We start from the raw sequence: 19,095 nt of genomic DNA on the forward strand, positions 1-19,095 counted from the left end.
TGCCGGCTGCAGTGTGTAGGTGTGATGTGAATGCTCCCCATGCTCCTCCCAGGGCTGGAAAAGGGTTAGCGTTAGTTTAACCAGCCTGCAAAACTGAATTACTGTGTCACAAAATGATACATGTCTACAAAGTGTGACACCAACGTGAAAAGTTTGGGAAGCTCTGTTCTAGAGCCATCTGCATTTGTCTTGGCCCAAATGTGATCCTTACATATGGTGGTTAGGTTTGTGGGGGGGGGGGTCAACATTGGGGGAGATACGCAGCTCAGGCCTGCCTGGAGTGCTCCATTCTGTGACCTGCGTGTGTTCCTTATCAGCTAAGGTTACTCGCTCATGAGAATTGCATTCTGTTGGTTTAATGTTTTATGAGTGGTTGGCATCCTTAAAGAAGGCAGACTAGCTTCCTCCCCCCACCCCACCCCCCAGTTTGTGGGGACAGCAGAGCAGAACCTGCACTCTTCAAGTTCCACTGTGGCCTCTAGGTTTTGCAACTTGTAATCCCAATTTCTCTTGACACGTTACTTTTTGAAAAATGAAACCACCTAAAATTGACTAAAAGAACTGAGTGGTTTTCAGCTTAACTTTTACTTAGAGCAGACCCATGGAAATGAATGAATAAGTTAACACCATTGCTTTCAGTAGGTTTAAAACTGAAGTTGAATACCACCCACTGTGGTATTCTACTCCCCTCTGAACCATCAGAAGGAAGCTTGGGTGTGGGTGTGGGTGTGTGTTGCGGAAGGGGGATTAGTGGATTTCTTTCACCCAGTTGAATTGCATTGTAAACAATACAGCAAATGTTTTAGTGCTGTTGTCCTCCTTAAACAGACTGTAGTATTCTGGAAACTTCTGTATTCTCTTCTGAAGCAATTCCAAGGTGGAGGATGGATGGAGCCTGCTGACACAGGTAGCAAATTACTATTAATCTGGGAAAATATTAATTTTTTGGCAAAAATTAGTGATAAGTGTATGCATAATACAGAACTTTTTATTTGTTTAATAGATATTTCCATTTAAAAAAACAACAACATAGAACAGCCACATTAGGAAAGAGACACAATTAGTAAAACAGGAGAGTAAAAATATCTCCTAGCTATAACCAAGTCTGCAATCTCCTCAGCTGTTTCAATGTCTTGGGAAATTAAAGGCTTCTGGCCTGGCACCAAAAGGGCATTCACATAATCAACAGAAACTCCCTCGGGGAGAGTATTCCATGCTTTGAAAGCAACCACTGAACTTGCTGTAGGAAGTTAGAGGGGAAGGTTGCATTGCTGTTATTTGCATAGCCCACCTGCCGTGTGAATTTGTTCTGGAGCTTTGTTCCCCCAGGACACAGTTGATTTTAAAATTGTGGAAAGTGACAACTGCTGCCTTATCTGCCTTCCCTTTATAGGAAAGCTTTTTAATCCGCAATGTTTTTTATAATGTTTTTATGTATGTTGGAAGGCACCCAGAGTGGCTGAGGCAACCCAGTTATTAAATGGGCAGAGTACTACAGTGGTACCTCAGGTTACAGACGCTTCAGGTTACAGACGCTTCAGGTTACAGACTCCGCTAACCCAGAAATAGTACCTCGGGTTAAGAACTTTGCTTCAGGATGAGAACAGAAATCACGCAGCAACGGCACGGCAGCAGCAGGAGGCCCCATTAGCTAAAGTGGTGAATCAGGTTAAGAACAGTTTCAGGTTAAGAACGGACCTCCGGAACGAATTAAGTACTTAACCCGAGGTACCACTGTACTATTAATAATAATCATCACTTGCTTCCTAGGTACCCAAGTCAGATTCGTCAGGAGTGTAGCGTTGAGCCTTGGCTACAGAAGACCAGAATTTTATCAGCTTCCCCCTGATGGTTCAGAGGGAAGCAGAGAACTACTGTTGGTATTTTCCTGGCTTATATGCAAAATTAGCTTAATGGAGCAGTTATTGGCCCTAAATAGAGTGAAACTTTGGGATGAAGCAACTGTTTGCATGGTGAGTAATTTTTTTGTTAATAATTTTCAGGTATCCTTTTTTTTTAACTAGGAACAAGATATTGGAGGGTGGGGCTGGACATGAATGTGTATTGCAGTTTTGTTTCTGTTGCTTGTTTTGTGAAAATGGCAGTGCTGGTTTAAGAAAAGACTCTTATACAGTAGATGTGGTTTCCAATGCATTTTGAGGAATATATTTAATTCCTGGTTTCAGGAATAATCTGATGTGTACCTTGTTGGATACATTACATTTTCGTCTGCTTAGGTGAGCAGAATTACAAAAGTGGTCTTGATCTATTCTTAACAAGAAGCATTAAGTATCAAAGCTTTCCTGAAAGACATCAGGAAACATATTAGTTGTGCGCCGCAATTCTTTTCATTGTTGCATTTTCTGCAACTGTTGTCAGTCTTCTCTTAGCATCTTCTGTGATTTTGGGGTCACGTTGTAGAGGAGCTGACAGGTATGTGTTTGTGTTCTGTCTTACTTCTGTAATTTATCAAACTGGGTTATTGGTAGGATAGATTTGCCAACAGACTGCGAGAGTAACGTTAAAGGAAACAGTTGTATTCATTGTGAACTGATACCGGATAAGTTAACTTCTGCAAAAATCTATTTTTATTAATAATTAGTATCCCACTATTTTTTAGAAACTTTATTCAGGACAGTCTGCCACTTAAAAATAAAACCAAAGTAGAAGCAGTTAAAAACATTACAGAAGAAACATATTTAATTTCAAAGTCTACTTGGACTTTGTGGGAGCTGGGGCCAGGCACATTTCCATTTGCCATGGAGAAGCAGGTCTGAAGAGGGGAGGCCATGGACCAGATCTAGAGGTTTGGGGACCAGAGGTAACCCACCCTTGTTTTAGAGGAAGCCCTCATGAGGCAGTTTACATGGGGGGGGGACATAAAACTGTAAAAATTAGACACCAGAGACCAAAGCTGGAGCTTGTTGTATAGTAATGCCTGGTTTTAAATATACTACTGCTGCAGTAGCCTCAGAATTGAGTTATTAATATATCTCTTGGTTGCCTGCAAAATGGATTTCTTGAACTTTGCACCTTGTTCCACAACCCACTTCTGTAAGTGCTGTTTAAATTGCCAACAGGTGGCAGCACAGTTATAGTGGAAAGTCTTTTCAATAGGAAAATTGTTCCATTGAGCAATGTTTTACACTTGCAGCAATGCAGAGGCATCTTGCACTTGCTTTTTCTTGCAGAACACATTTTCCCAGCTTGCTGGTTATGTTAAAAATGATTGAAATATAAATATTTGATGCTCCCCAAGATAGTGTAATTGTGCCACAAGTATGACTCCAATGGGGCTCTTTGAGAGTTTGCAGCATCATACAGAATCTACAGGCAATGTGTTCTGCAACACAATGGGGTTTGGAGTAGCTAAGAGAACAAGGGCACAGGTCCTTCCTCAGTTTACTGGCTGATTGCACCCTCAAGAACTCAGAATGATTTTTAAAAGGTTTGCAAAAGATTTATTAGCTTTTGTGCCAGCCTTGTTCATGTGATCACTGTGCTGGTGGGTGATTCAGCTGGCTTCCCCCCCCCCCCCGGTCCTCGTCTCCCATCTCTGCCTGAGTCCAATAACTTAGTTGTCCTGGTTGTGGACTTTATGGGGAGGACATTCATATTTCCCGCTTCTTTGAATGGATTCAAAATGCTCCCTAGCAATATGGCTGCTGTGAGAATTGCTTTGCTTTGTTGTGATCACTATTCTCTGCCTTTTCTTCTAAGGTTTAGAAAGTTCTCTGAATCTCCTGAATCTTTTGTTTTTTTATTTACTAAAAACATTTTACTCCACTCTTGAGCAGAAAAAGGCTGCCACTTGCAATGATCAAGAATAATAATTCATTTTCATTTCATTGGTTTCTTATATTCTGATTGTCTTTCCTGAGGGAAACCTAAAGTGGCTCAAAGAAAACAGCAACTTGATTAACACAAAATATCAGAATGAAAGTCAGTATAGCAGAAAAACATATTTGCAAATATAAAACATCGGTCGTGTGAAAGCATGAACTTACTTTCAAAAAATCTATTAAAGCCATAAGAATTAATTCTGCATCTGTGCACAATGATGAGAGCTGCCTTGCATTCGTGGGGCTGCCTCGACCGCCTTAGCACAAGCAGGCAGGCGCTAGAGGAGTGGCAGATTTGCCCTGTGCCTCCTGGGGCTGGGGCTCCTTCCTCTTGGCACCGGGTGCTAGAGGAGGCGGTGGCTTTGCCCACCCAACCTCAACAGGAAGAAGCAGAAGCTGTGCGTGGTGATGCTAATCATCTCCGTGGCTGTGTGAAAGCATGCATGTGAAAGCGGGAGGGGGGGCATACCAACTGCTGGTTTGCACCCCCCAGAAGAGTTGCGGTGGCAGAATGTGGCTCTTTGATCCCAAAAGCTTAGCCATTCCTAGTCTAAAGATAAACGTATTGGGGGAAAGCATTTTTTTTCAAGATTTTGTTCCTTTCTTCCAATTTTAGTGTGATACACCTTTGAAAAGCCTGCAGGGTGGAGAAAGCCTGGCTCCAAAATCTCATGTGAAAGGCCAAAGGGATGTCCGATACCTGCAGTGGTTAAATGGCTGTCTGCAGTTCCAGTGGCGAAAATGCCACACTGAACAGCAAGAACAATGCAAGCTCCTGAATAAGGTAATGATTTGGCTTGTAGATATTTCATCTTTCTGCATTAAGGTTAAAGTAAAACTAGTTTTGGGTTGTAGATATAACCCATCTAACATTATTTTGCTGCAGACTACACTTCGCAGAAAAAAATGACAGCAAGCTGCCTTATTCAAATCCTGAGAATTTTTCTTTCTTTCTAATTTTGAAGACTATGGAGATCAAAACAGAATGAAAATTCATTCATAGTTTTCTTTAGAAATTGACATGCGTGCTCGTAATCTATTCGTCTCAAGTGTACCAATAGTATTAATGTATTGATTATGAGATAGGTGGTGCGTGCATGTATACAGATAGATATAATTTCTAAGCCCACATCTCTCTGTTCCAGGTACATTCATACACAATTGGTTCTCATACTGATCCAATTATTGGCCATTTCTCCATCACAGAAGCAGATGTTGTAAGGCAACCAGAGAATTACAAACAGGTAATCCTTTTGTGGCATAGTGCTATGTTAGAAACTATGGAGAATTCTGTGAATCAATATGTATGCCAGAATTGGAGGACTAGATTATCAGCCCTCAAGCCATAATCCACCAGAAACGGAAGACTTCCTAGCTCCGTGATTCCCCAAGCGGACTGGCTGGTCTCTTGATGTGCTGGGTGCCTAGATGCAGGCTGATGCCATTGGACTGTGTGAGCACCTTGAGGCCTTCGCAAGAGAATTGTTACAAGTGCTTGTGATCCACCCTTCACTCAAAGGTCCCAGAGTGGGGAATACATATCTGTTAAAACCAAAAGTTGATAATATAAACTAAAAAACCCACATCCGTATCATTAACAGTAAGCTTTAACAGTAACAGTTCGCAGTAAAATCCCAGTAAGAAAGCTGAAAAGCAGCAAAAATGAGGCAGAAGTACGCTCAGTCCCCAGTGCACCCTAGGCCTCCCCCAAAGCCTAGACAAAGAGGTATGCCGTCATCTCTCTCCAAAAGGAGAGCAGTGCCAAGCATAACAAAGAGGAGGTCGTTGCATAAGCACAGAGACACCACAGAGAGAATCTTCCCATAGACACACACACTGTGGACCTCAATTGACAGGGGAGCATGGAGAGCCAATGTGTGTGTTGTGTAGGTTGCATGCATTCCAAAGAGCATGGCACTCACATATGCCTAGATTCATAGGAAATTTGATTCTTTATAGTATGTACACTTAGAAAGGTCAGATTCCAGCCTCTGACTTCCTTCAGGCACAGGAAATAGAGCTTTGAACTCCTCCCCTTCATGCTAATAGATTCCAGTATCTTTTTCCATAGAATCCTTCCGATCATCAGCTAGTGAGGATCTACATCTATTTTGCGTCTAATTGGTGGTATTAAGCATTTGTTGGCTTTGACTTTGCTTTATCTTTGTCCCTATACCTGTCGTCCCAAGTTTTTAAGTCCTTTTTTGCTGATTGTAGCAGTCTACTCAGGCCTTGGTGCCAGGATTTTGTTACGTTTTGGACTTCATAGCTTAATTTTCACTGCTCTTTGGACACAAAACAAGGAAAACGAAAACACCAGTGAGTGCTATCTACTACCTGAGGGTGGCTCTACGTTGGCTTGGCAGTAGAGAAATATCCAAGTGTTTTGGGGCTAAGGAGGGAAAAAAAACATTTAAATAATTCACATACAGACATGTTTTTAAGAATCATCCAGCTAAAGCCTAAGTGGCCTTATGCAAATTCAAACCATGCCACTCGGGCATAAGTTACTTTGTTTATTTAAAGGATTTTGCTTCAATTTTCAGCTTACAAAGACCATAGGAAAAGGCAATCTCTGCCCTCTGGCTTACAGTCTAACAGGAAAGGGGATGAGAATGGAATAGGTAAAAAGCAAAGTCAGGCACCAGTTCTTAGTTACAAGGTTCTGCAGGCCATGTAGCACAGTGGGAGGCCTGCTTCTTCCTCTCCTTCTAGGAGCCTCAGTGGTGGCAGTCGGTAGCTGCAGGGAGCAGGGATCTCACCTGAAATCCAGGTGAGATACAGACATGATGGAAGGTACCTGGCGGCAGCTGCTACTGCTTTTCCTCTTCGGTGTCAGCATAGCTTGGCATAATAGGGAGACGGGCCTTTCTCAAAACTGTATCACACTTCAGTTAAATTTTCTTTGAATAATTATACCACAGTTGAATGAAAAAACCAGCATATTAGTATAAAAGGTAAAGATACCCCTGACTGTTAGGTCCATTCGCGGATAACTCTGGGGTTGCGCGCTCATCTCGCTCTATAGGCCGAGGGAGCCGGCGTTTGACCGCAAACAGTTTTTCCGGGTCATGTGGCCAGCATGACTAAGCCGCTTCTGGCAAACCAGAGCAGCGCATGGAAACACTGTTTACCTTCCCGCTGGAGTGGTACCTATTTATCTACTTGCACTTGACATGCTTTCAAACTGCTAGGTGGGCAGGAGCTGGGACCGAACAACAGGAGCTCACCCTGTTGCGGGGATTCGAACTGCCGACCTTCTGATCGGCAAGCCCTAGGTTTAGACCACAGCACCACCCATGTCCCCATATTAGTATATCTTACTGCAAATAGCCCCTTTGCTGTATGATGGTGATGATGATACAAATTACTCTAGCTTCCCCTCAAAGGATAGACCTATTCAGTGTTTGTTTGTGTCTGCCACTAGCCATCCTAAAAGTGTTAGTCTGCTTTTAGCGAAGCATATAATTCATTTTCACTGTGAGCTAGCATAAAGTGAGCAATCTGGTTCTGACAGTTAAGGTGTATTTTTTTTGGGGGGGAGGGAGAAATGACAGGACGTTTCCAATTAAAATACAGCTATTTCACCAACTGTCAGACTTCAGCACCTGCTTTTAAACGTAAAGAAATTGCCTTTCAAAGTTTCTCTTCAGCATAGTTTTATCTGTGGATATTTCCAGTCACTGTTTTTGTATTTAATTTAAAACTATCATCCATCCATATTCCAAAGGCTCAGAATGACTTGCAACACTTTTAGTATTAACATAAACTGTTCAAACAGATTTGTATAATATATCAGAATGATGGTCACATCTTGAAATAACAAGTAATCTGGGTTGCTAATCTGAGAGGGTTCCAGGTAATCAGCTACTATGTAGGGATAGATCATAGATGTTCAAGCACTTTGCCCAGAAATGCAAGTTCTCCTTCTCTGCCATGTAGTTTGTGTGATAACTGAAGGCAGCCCTTTGCTTCCCTTCATGGTGCTCCCTGGCAGGTCACTGCTGCCTCTCCTATTCTGTTTATTGTTCTTTAGTCCCACGACAGTTCAAGAAGGACACTGACAAACTGGAACGTGTCCAGAGGAGGGCAACCAAAATGGTCAAAGGCCTGGAAATGATGCCTTATGAGGAACGGCTAAGGGAGCTGGGCATGTTTAGCCTGGAGAAGAGGAGGTTAAGGGGTGATATGATAGCCATGTTCAAATATATAAAAGGATGTCACATAGAGGAGGGAGAAAGGTTGTTTTCTGCTGCTCCAGAGAAGCAGACACGGAGCAATGGATCCAAACTACAAGAAAGAAGATTCCACCTAAACATTAGGAAGAACTTCCTGACAGTAAGAGCTGTTTGACAGTGGAATTTGCTGCCAAGGAGTGTGGTGGAGTCTCCTTCTTTGGAGGTCTTTAAGCAGAGGCTTGACAACCATATGTCAGGAGTGCTCTGATGGTGTTTCCTGCTTGGCAGGGGGTTGGACTCGATGGCCCTTGTGGTCTCTTCCAACTCTAGGATTCTATGATTCTATGACCTGTCACTGGTCCTTTTCTTACCTGCTTCAGGTTTGCAAGGCAGTCACAATGGACAAAAATGCAAGCCTGAGCCAGGAGTGTCCTCAGGGAAGATGAATGTGCTTCATGCTTGACCTCTTGACAGGGTAGATGGCAGTTTCCTGGGATTGCCATTCAGTAGGTAATGAGACAAATGGGAAAACTGTCTGGCTTGCTGAGCAAATGATGAACATTGTGGTGACACTTTTGCCACATGGCCAGTTGCAATACACATTCATTCTCCTGAGATCACCGTGTGCAAATCATCCTATTCTGATGGTACTATATTGCAATATTTTGTAATGTAATGCAATTATTGTGCTGTATAAATATTTGTAATAAGCTCTTATAGTGGTTTACAATTAAGATAACCAAACAACAACAAATACTGTATATAATATGAGCTGAAAGCAACAATGCAGCAATCAAAACAAACAAGGCTGAGCCATTGTTAATTCTCAAAGGCCAACTGAAGCAACAACATTTTTACTTGTCTGAAAAAAAAAGGTTCTCTACAAATGAAATTCCATTTATTTAAAGCATTTTTACCATCCTCTTCAAACTAAAAAAAGGCCCCCAGAATTCATAGAATCATAGAATCCTAGAGTTGGAAGAGACCACAAGGGCCATCGAGTCCAACCTCCTGCCAAGCAGGAAACACCATCAGAGCACTCCTGACATATGGTTGTCAAGCCTCTGCTCAAAGACCTCCAAAGAAGGAGACTCCACCACACTCCTTGGCAGCAAATTCCACTGTCGAACAGCTCTTACTGTCAGGAAGTTCTTCCTAATGTTTAGGTGGAATCTTCTTTCTTGTAGTTTGGATCCATTGCTCTGTGTCTGCTTCTCTGGAGCAGCAGAAAACAACCTTTCTCCCTCCTCTATGTGACATCCTTTTATATATTTGAACATGGCTATCATATCACCCCTTAACCTCCTCTTCTCCAGGCTAAACATGCCCAGCTCCCTTAGCCGTTCCTCATAAGGCATCGTTTCCAGGCCTTTGACCATTTTGGTTGCCCTCCTCTGGACACGTTCCAGTTTGTCAGTGTCCTTCTTGAACTGTGGTGCCCAGAATTACTAGTAGTGGAGATACTAGTAGTAAAACCATCTCTCCCCTCTGGCTCAGAGATTGAAACAAAAAAAAGACTCAAAAGGTAAAGGGATTGGATGTTCTTTCAAGAAATAGCCTGTCATCCTGAGCTTCCTTGAAGTGACTGTGGTTTAGGGTGTGGCCTTGCTTGAATCTGCCGGTAATCTCATTGCACATGCTGTAGCAGTAAAGGTTCAGGGGAGTCCAAGTGACACACCTGCATGCCAGGGCAGAGGGTCCTGCTGTTCTTCCTCACATTGGTTCCAATTGCCTCTGGGAGGGGAAAGGCTCAGTCCACCAAAATGGACTGGCCTGTAGAAAAAGTGTTGTCCTTGCCTTTCCCATCGCCCCTGCTAATTATCTTTGGCAGGGCCTCATCTGCTGCTGCCCCAAGTTTGGTAGCCACTGAGACACCTGCATAAGCAGGCTGAAATATACCATATCTCCACCACTGGCAGAATATGGCATCATCTTGGCTACAAGAGACAATGCTGTAATTTCTCTACTGGCAAATACGGATGATGGATGGATGGATAGATAGATGATAGATAGCACTGCTGAGATACCAAGGAATACATTAATCTGCCCTTCACGTTAGAACAAGTGTGATATTTGAGATCCAGAGTACCTGAAGCTCTGCTTGTGGATGTGAATGCATCTGAGGTCCCCTGCAACATATTTCTTCAGGTATTATTTTTTTAGCTAGGCAATTAGTGCCCCACTGGGAAGCCCTGGCAGCGTTCCAGTAATGTTTAATAATGTTCAAGCTGGTCATTTCTACTTGGCGGCATTATTGCCTTGAGCTAAAATTTTCCCTTGGCCGTAATCTGTCACCTGTATGTGCCCTCAGTTGAAAATTTTCCACACCAGAAAGAGAATTAATAGAGCTGCAGTGCTATAGTTGCTGTCACCGTTTTAAAGGGAAGCTTCAGAAAAGAGTCATTGCTTGCCACGTTTTATTGGCCAAGCACGTGGAGTTATTGCTTCTTGAAAAATGATACTCTGGCTTATCAAGGCCTTTATAAATTACTGGACTGTGTAGCAAGCATACTTTTTTCTGATGGTTACTGTATATGGTGCCCCCCCCCCAAAAAATGGAAATCTGTGGACACCCTTTCCAGAGATTTAACCTGTCCTGGGACTTGATGGTTAAGGGCAGATACTAAATTGAAATAATTATAATACGCTCCACTCTGAGGACACTTCGATGGACATGAAAAAGTGTTTCTGTGCAAAATTTTCTGTCTACTCTTGATTATTCTAGTTGGAAAGAAGCAGAACACTTTGCATAGCTTTAACCTATAAACTTGCCCCCCCCCCCAGTACCTTCAGTATCTCTGTCTTTCCTTTGTCCCTGCATGATCTCCCAACGCTGACCTTGTAGCAGGTGGAACAACAAGATTGTAAAATAGTTAACCTATTAAAAAAAGATGCCATGGATTAATCACTTGATATATCAAGCACAGATTTAAAATGTGGGTGTTAATGGAAGTATTCAAAGAATTTCTGGTTGTCATTTACATTCATTCCTTTCTTAGGAGAAATGGAAAAGCAATATACAATATTGACAAACTCGAGTGATCGTTCAAACAAATTAGGAAGGATGTGTGGTCTTCCCCTCTATACCTGTTGAGTTTTCCTAATCATTATTTGTTCAGTTTTCTCACCCTGGCCCCAATCCCCGGACTTGATGCAGATTTCTTTTAGTCTTGCTACAGAGTTTTTTCTTAATAGATTCAGCATCATTCTAACGAATGCATTAAAGCCGAAAATATTCAGATTCTGAATGATCTGTGAGGCAAACTAGCAAAACCAGGGAAGTCAATAGCTGACATCTGTGGAGAGTCAAATGAGGGAGAAACAAACTGCAGCCGGGCGCTGGAGGCAGTGGGACTCAGGAGTGACAGCAGTTTTGCCAGAGATATACTGCTGAGTGAAACCACCATCATGGTCTGCCTCTCATACCAGCAGAGGGGAAAACAATTGGCGAGGCACCGGTACAGCTTGTTCCTCCCACCGATGCCCCAGGTCCCTATGGCTTTCATGAGAGCAGGAGGGGCATGGGGATTGCTCAGCTGGGGGAGGCGAGAGCCTTCTTGCGCCCCGGCTGGCCTTCTTGCTCGCGAGGAGGCAAACACACAGCCAGCCAGGCAGAGGGAGCCTCTCCCATCTGCCTGGCTGGCTGCTTGTTTGCCTCGGTGGGAGCAAGCGGGATGGGCAGCTGGTCTTTTTCCTCCAGAGCGATCCACCAGGAGGAAAGAGATTGGATTGCACCTCCCAGCTGAACAGTCCTGATGCTTCTTGGGCTCATGTGCAAGCCGGAGAAGGATGGGGCTGCTCAGCTGGAAAGTGCGAAGCTGCTTCCTCCCTGGTGTGGTGAGGCACTGGGGTGAAACTGCCTCAGCGATTTCACCTCCATGCCTAGCAGTGCTGTGGTGGGAAGCAGTGTTTTGAACATCACGGTTGATCACCCGATCACAATGTTTGCCTGGCGATATATTGCGATGTGAACCTAGGGTGAACCTAGACAGCATCTTAAAAAACAGAGACATCACCTTGCCAACAAAGGTCCGTATAGTAAAAGCTATGGTTTTCCCAGTAGTGATGTATGGAAGTGAGAGCTGGACCATAAAGAAGGCTGATCGCCAAAGAATTGATGCTTTTGAATTATGGTGCTGGAGGAGACTTGAGAGACCCATGCAAGAAGATCAAACCTCTCCATTCTTAAGGAAATCAGCCCTGAGTGCTCACTGGAAGGATAGATCGTGAAGCTGAGGCTCCAATACTTTGGCCACCTCATGAGAAGAGAAGACTCTCTGGAAAAGACCCTGATGTTGGGAAAGATGGAAGGCACAAGGAGAAGGAGACGACAGAGGACGAGATGGTTGGACAGTGTTCTCGAAGCTACCAGCATGAGTTTGAGCAAACTGCGGGAGGCAGTGCAAGACAGGAGTGCCTGGCATGCTCTGGTCCATGGAGTCACGAAGAGTCGGACACGACTAAACAACAACATATTTCGATGTTGAAAACCTGACATCGCCTGGCCCTAGTGTGAGGGACACCTCATGATGAAGTGCCCAATATTTCTTCTTCTGTGTAAAATTGCTGGTTACTAAATCTGAGTAAGGCAGTATATTATAATAGTAAAGTACACCTCTTTTATAGTGCAGATCTATTAGTAAATACCCTATTTCAGGTTTTGGCAATTCATAGTTCAGCATAATTTTATTTGCGTTCTGGTCTATTTTGAAAAGTTTGTTGAATGTTAACTAAAATCCTTCCCCCCCCCCCCATTGTAATGCACTGAATTAATGTAATGCATTGAGGCTGCATGCTAAATATTATATTTGTAGTCTTTGGAATTTTTATTTTGCATTTATATAGTGCTTTGCAGTGTTCACACATAAACTATGACAGTCATTCTTACAACCACCTTTTAAGGTATGTATTTTTAAACCACGCCTTTGGGTGGTTGAGGCAGAGAAATAAGGGCTAGCCTCAGACCACAAGTACATTTGTGGCTGAGATAAGATTTGAAACGAACTTTGTCGCCACTATAATATGGAGGGAGAGTGAGGAACAGGAATTCGGGGGCAGCTGGGAAACCTCAGATGTACAGCCCTACAGAGACTCCTTTCTAGCTCCAGAAACCTACATCAGCAGTTTGCTTTTGTCGACAGATGGCTGCCAGAAGGCATCCTTGCCATTTTGCTTTGATGACTCCAACATAGTATATTTTGATTTCAGTAAAGCCTTTGACAGGGTTCCTCGTAATATTCTTTTTGGCAAGCTGCTAATATGTGGGCTAGACAATACTATGATTAGCTGGATTTGTAGCTGGTTGATTGATCATACCAAAAAAAAGTGCCAAGCAACAGTTCCTCATCAACCTGGCCAGGGGTGGCTTGTGGGAACTACACGGCTCGACTTCTTTCTAAATGATTTGGACAAAGGAATAAACCGTCATATTTTTTGCAGATGGCATCAAGCTGGGTGGGTTAGCTAGTGAATTAGAAGACAGGAACTGAATCCAATATGGTCTTGAGAGGGTGGAGAACTGGGTCAAACAAAATTAATTCTCTCAGAGATATGTAAACTTTTAGGCAGAAAGAGTCAGATGCACAACTGGCTCAACAACAATAGAACGCAAACTAACCAGCTCCGCGATGCAGCAAAAAAAGGCTAATGCAGTTCTCTGCTGCGTCCACAGAAGTGCAGTGTCCAGATCACAAGAAGCCCAATTGTTCTGTTGGGCTTGGTCAGACCTTACTTGGAGTACTGTGTCCATTTCTGAGAACCACAGTTTAAAAACATAGGCAAATACCCAGTGGAGGGTGGCAGATGGTGCGTGGCATGAAGTCCAAGTGCTAGGAGGAAAGGACGAAGGAGTGGAGCAGTTTTGTCATGTGTGGCTCCAGACAGTATGGCCCAAAAGCAGCGGCTTCCAATTACAAAACAGGATTTCATTTAAACAGCAGGATGAACTTCCTTCGCGTATGAGTTGACAGTGGAATAGACTGCCTTGGAAATGGCTAGGCTCTGTTTTGTTAGCCATTTTTAAGCAGAGGGCAGGATGGCCTCATCCTAGGGATGCTGTAGATGTAGATTTCCTGCATTTGCAGGACTGGGTGGCCTTAGAAGCCCCTTCCAGCTTTATTCTTATTTGCCTTGGAATGCAACTTTACTTTCAACAAAGCTAGGACTGTCACTGACTTTGGTTTTATCTTGGATACAATGAGGCCCAGCATGCTCCGGAATAAGAGCTGAGATTGCCAATGAAAATTGAAATGAATCCGATGACTAGGAGGGCAGTGGAGGGGCTGGGTGCAGCCACAAAATGAGGATGGCATGTGTTGCTTTGAGAAGATTCCCCAAGAGCTGCTCCTCCAACTTTCCCCCTTGTTGCAGCTGATCATTTGATAGTGAGATAAGGCGTTTCATTGATAGTTGTATATATTATATATGGACCCTCCGGATACGAACTTAAATTGTCCCGGGGGTCCATACTTACCCGAAAAGTCCATATCCGGAGATGCCGCTTCTGCACGCAGCGTGATAGAGCACTTCTGCACATGTGTACATGGCAAAACCCGGAAGTATACACTTCCGGGTTTGCCACGTTCGTAACTTGAAATTATGTTACCCAAAGGTAACGTAAACCGAGGTACCACTGAATCTGTATTGTTCAGCTAAATATGTGAAGTCCCGGGGAGAAAAAACTGGTGGGTTTCTCCCCCCCGCCCCCCGACTTCTTTCCGTTTTTCCAACAGCAAAGGAAATTTTGAAGGACACTGAAAAGGACACTCCTGTGAAATATGTTCCCTTTGGAAGGAATGAAATGCTTTTGGAAACATTAAAAATGTCTAGTGTGAAATTTTTTATGCAAGGCAGTTTTCAGCATTGGAGAATGGTAATTCCTGTGTGTTCTATGGATCAGGGCTGGCTAACCTTTCTGGCCCAGGTGCCAACACTCTGGGGCTGCATCCCAGCAGTGGGTATCGCTGGCATACACAAATGCACTTGCTGATACAGGGCTGCAGCTGCCATGTAGACCAGCCGAGGTGGGGGTGAGTTCTCCCCACTCCTCAAACACCTGGGGAAGGTATGATTTGCATCCCCCTGCCTGCTCCACTGCTATGTCTTCTTCTTTCCCTTTCTGCTGCAGCTGCTGACACCAGTGGGGGCTTGAGGGACTGCATTGGGACCCTCTGGTTGTTGACTGTGAGAACAGGGACGCGGGTGGCGCTGTGGGTTAAACCACAGAGCCTAGGACTTGCTGATCAGAAGGTCGGTGGTTCGAATCCCCGTGACGGGGTGAGCTCCTGTTGCTCGGTCCCAGCTCCTGCCAACCTAGCAGTTTGAAAGCATGTCATAGTGCAAGTAGATAAATAGGTACCGCTCCGGCGGGAAGGTAAACGCCGTTTCTGTGCACTGCTCTGGTTCGCCAGAAGCGGCTTAGTCATGCTGGCCACATGACCCGGAAGCTGTACGCCGGCTCCCTTGGCCAGTAAAGTGAGATGAGCGCCACAATCCCAGAGTCAGCCACGACTGGACCTAATGGTCAGGGGTCCCTTTACATAAATGCAAAACATTGATATTGATGGGAAGCAATTTTTTAAAATCTGGCTTCAAAACCTTGGTGGTTGGTGTGCAGAATTTGGATCAATCTGTTACAGAATCCTATCTCATCTGTGCTGAGTGGCTGTATTACTTTCAGTCTTATAGTAATAGTGAAAAACTTTCCTCCCCCCCCCCCCCCCTTCGTTCAGTTGTTGCAGTTGGTTGAATCGGATAGCTCTCGACTGGAAGCCTTTCTCAAGTGGAAGCTCCTGGAACCAGTTTACTGGCATTGGATGGTATGATTAAATACTTGAGGGACAAGTTGTGTACAGTGGTGCCTCGCAAGACGAAATTAATCCGTTCTGCGAGTCTCTTCATCTTGCGGTTTTTTCGTCTTGCGAAGCACGGCTATTAGCGGCTATTAACGGCGTAGCGGCTTTAAGAAAAAGGAAACAAACTCGCAAGAACTCGCAAGACGTAGGGAAATTCGTCTTGCGGAACGACTCAAAAAACGGAAAACTCTTTCGTCTTGCGCGTTTTTCGTCTTGCGAGGCATTCGTCTTGCGAGGTACCACTGTATTGTTTTTCTGGGGGTGGGGGAAATGCTACAAAGGTATATTTTCCTGGCCTTTTGTTCCAGCTGGTGATAGCCAGCAAGAGTTCCTGCTTAAAAGGTGGAGAAGATTATCATTATGAATAAAAACCTCATTAAAAGCTAGGCAATGTACAATGCTTGCTTTAGATCTAAGACAGTATTTGTGGTGGAAGCTTATGTTAAGGCCTATGACAGTGCCTGGGCTGCCCGCTTTGCTGATGAGAATGTCAAAGCAGTAATGTAAACTTGGTTCTTGTAAGTCTTGCTCCACTCCAAAACATTCTCTGGCTCATTTGGCACCATGCCTGCTCTCCTTCCCTGCTATGATAAATGTAACTCTCAAATTAGGAGATCTTGCTTCAAACCACATGTATTCCATATTTTTTGTGGACTTACGAGTATCAGTGAAAGAGAGCTTCCTAAGAACTCCCTGTGCTGCTTAATTTTATCTCAGTTGCAATGCTGGACTTTGGCTGACAGGAGCAAAGCGCCATGCCATACATCTGCAGTAATTGTAAATGAAAGAAATGTCTGTTCTTCTCCTTTTGTACTTTTTAAAATATGACAGTATAAACGTTGCTGTAAACAAAATGCCTTCATTACAAACTGCAGGGCACTAAATTTTGTGAGCCACTAGAATTGCAGTCAGGTAGCATTGTGGAATTGCAGATTTCCCTGGACAGTGTTGAATGATTTTAAGAATCAATAAAATCCTCTTTGCATCTGATGAAGGCTTCAAGAGCAAATACATAAATAATATAACCATTCAGCACATTTAACAGCTGCGGAAAATATTCCTTAAAGACAATGTGTTGACAGAATGAGTATTTGGATTCTGTTCCCATGTAGCAAAGAGGTTAGAAATTTTTCTATAAAGTAGTTCAAAACCCACAAATGCATTTGCACTGACTTGCATAGGAGCCGATAACACTTTTGCGCACTGACTTGATCACTGGTGAAATTGTGCAACGTTTCCAGATATTCTAGATTCCAGACCTGGAGCTCTTCCAGCTCTGCTCGAATCTTTTAAATATTTGCAGTAAATTCAGCTAGACAAGTTCTATAGCAAGCAGCTGTTTTTGCAATATGTTAATCAGCAATATAATCCCTTAATGCAGAAATGGTGTAGTATTCTAAGGTTTTTCTCCCTCTTTTTAAATTTAGCAAGGTTAGGAATTTTAATTTTGGGCAATTCTTTTTAAAGTGATGTGTCTGTGTTTCCTTCCAACACAGCCATTAACAAAAGGATCAGAAGGTGGTGTGGTTTTAGTTGTTGTGACAGAGATTTAAGAAGTCTTGCATCTGCTTTTCTTGCAAAGTCTCTCCCGACACACACAGTTTTTTACTCTTATGGGGTACCAGTTTCCATTTGCAAGTGCCTAAACAAATCCTTTTGCTAGGAATAAGCAACTTTTCTGTATTCTCTGAGAATAGAATATGTTGCTCAAGAACTGCATACCATTTCACAAACAGAGGTTGGATATAAAGTTAACCTGGCTTGTTTATCTGTTGCACCAGTCTCTAGACAAATGTGGCAATAAGTTCCTCATTAAGAAAAATTAATACAACTTTGGAATTCCCCTCCTTCCACCTTCCAGGAGACCCTTTTCAGTCCTGAAACAGAAGATGCAAAACCCCACAACACATTTAACAAGGACACTATTTTGCCAAGTGCTGATCTGTATTGTTACGGCATGAAGAGAACAATTCAAGAACTGGACAGATACAGGAAAGATCTGTTGACTCTATATGATGGGCTGGGTGAGCTTATAGCCTACAGGAAACTGAGCTGCTGTGGAACGGTAAGGGTTGATTTGGGGGCCTGTTAGAAATCTAGACAGATTGATATCATAAAACTAGACTGATTGATTTCAGAACTCTGTATTTATGTTTTTAGCCTGTTAATAGAAATCGTAACAATATGCCTGGGGTCCTGTTTATAAAGACAACAAGGGTTTCATTGAGCTCTGTTAATTAACTAAGACTGACAAAATAAAACTATGTTCTCTCATTACTCTTTTAGAGCATATATTATCAGCTGAGTTGTCCTTTCCTCTTCGCAGGTCCGAGCAAGAGAGCAGGAGGAGCTAGGAGAGAGCGAGTTTTGCACGGCTGTCAAAAAAACACAAGACGTCGTGGAGCTGAAGCTGTCTGATCTGAATTGCCACAGTAGTGGCAATAGAATCGGTGCGATGCATGGACCATACAGACTTGTATTTAAAAGCAAGTGTTTAAAGACCAGCAAAACGGTCAGGTCAGCAAAGCCCCAGAAATCCATCGCAGAAGGTGCAACAGCAACAGATGTGATCAGGGATCTGAGAAAAAAAGAAGCAAGGCTGAAAGCAGAGCTGAAGCGGAGACAGGAAGAAGGCAGGCAGAAGGTTTATGAAGCTGCCCAAGGACTCGGCCAGGTGCTTTGCATCCCACCCATGAAAAGAGCACAAACCAGAGATGCCGACTGAATGTAGAAGTTGGTGCTGTTCATTAGCTTTGAAGGGACAGTCTTGGGCCTTTCATGAGGCTGTTGTCCATTCCTGTTCTTATCTTCTAGGAGCAACTATGTTGTCTATGATTACTGTGATTTTTTGCATCTTGGGTTTTGCTGTAGAATGAGTGTGTGTGTGTGTTAGAGAGAGAGAGAGAATAAAATTAATACTACATTTTTAAATATATAAATGTGGTTTTTCAAATTACAGTTTTACAATCACATATCCAGCATAAATACAAGATTCCAAAGAATCTCCTGGACTTCCCTTATCCCCTTTGTGGATCTTACTGTTAGTCATTTCCTCCTACATATTTTATAATAATCCAAATCTTTTACAGCTGCATTATATCCAAAATTCACCATTAAACTACAAGTGTTATTCCAATCCTACTAACAATTTTATCTGCTTACAATGGTTTTGTTAAAAATTTTCCCCATTCTTTATTTAAATTTTGGTCTTCCTGATTTCTG

The 19,095-nt window shown here is 43.2% G+C and overlaps 1 protein-coding gene across 1 annotated transcript in view; it reads left to right on the top strand.

The window, feature by feature from the left end:
* The window catches only part of TEDC1 (tubulin epsilon and delta complex 1), a 20,137-nt gene extending 1,333 nt beyond the window's left edge, over nucleotides 1-18,804 (top strand). Inside the window, exons 2-8 of the mRNA XM_081012259.1 lie at nucleotides 829-907; nucleotides 1,771-1,973; nucleotides 4,459-4,626; nucleotides 4,988-5,086; nucleotides 15,751-15,837; nucleotides 17,735-17,938; nucleotides 18,200-18,804. Of these exons, the coding sequence (XP_080868385.1) occupies nucleotides 829-907; nucleotides 1,771-1,973; nucleotides 4,459-4,626; nucleotides 4,988-5,086; nucleotides 15,751-15,837; nucleotides 17,735-17,938; nucleotides 18,200-18,598 (1,239 nt within the window). The 3' untranslated portion in view covers nucleotides 18,599-18,804. The remainder of the gene's footprint in view (nucleotides 1-828; nucleotides 908-1,770; nucleotides 1,974-4,458; nucleotides 4,627-4,987; nucleotides 5,087-15,750; nucleotides 15,838-17,734; nucleotides 17,939-18,199) is intronic.
* The last annotated feature ends 291 nt before the right edge of the window (nucleotides 18,805-19,095 follow it).

This window comes from Podarcis pityusensis (genome assembly GCF_964106645.2).
Source record: "Podarcis pityusensis genome assembly, chromosome: 6".
Taxonomy (NCBI): domain Eukaryota; kingdom Metazoa; phylum Chordata; class Lepidosauria; order Squamata; family Lacertidae; genus Podarcis; species Podarcis pityusensis.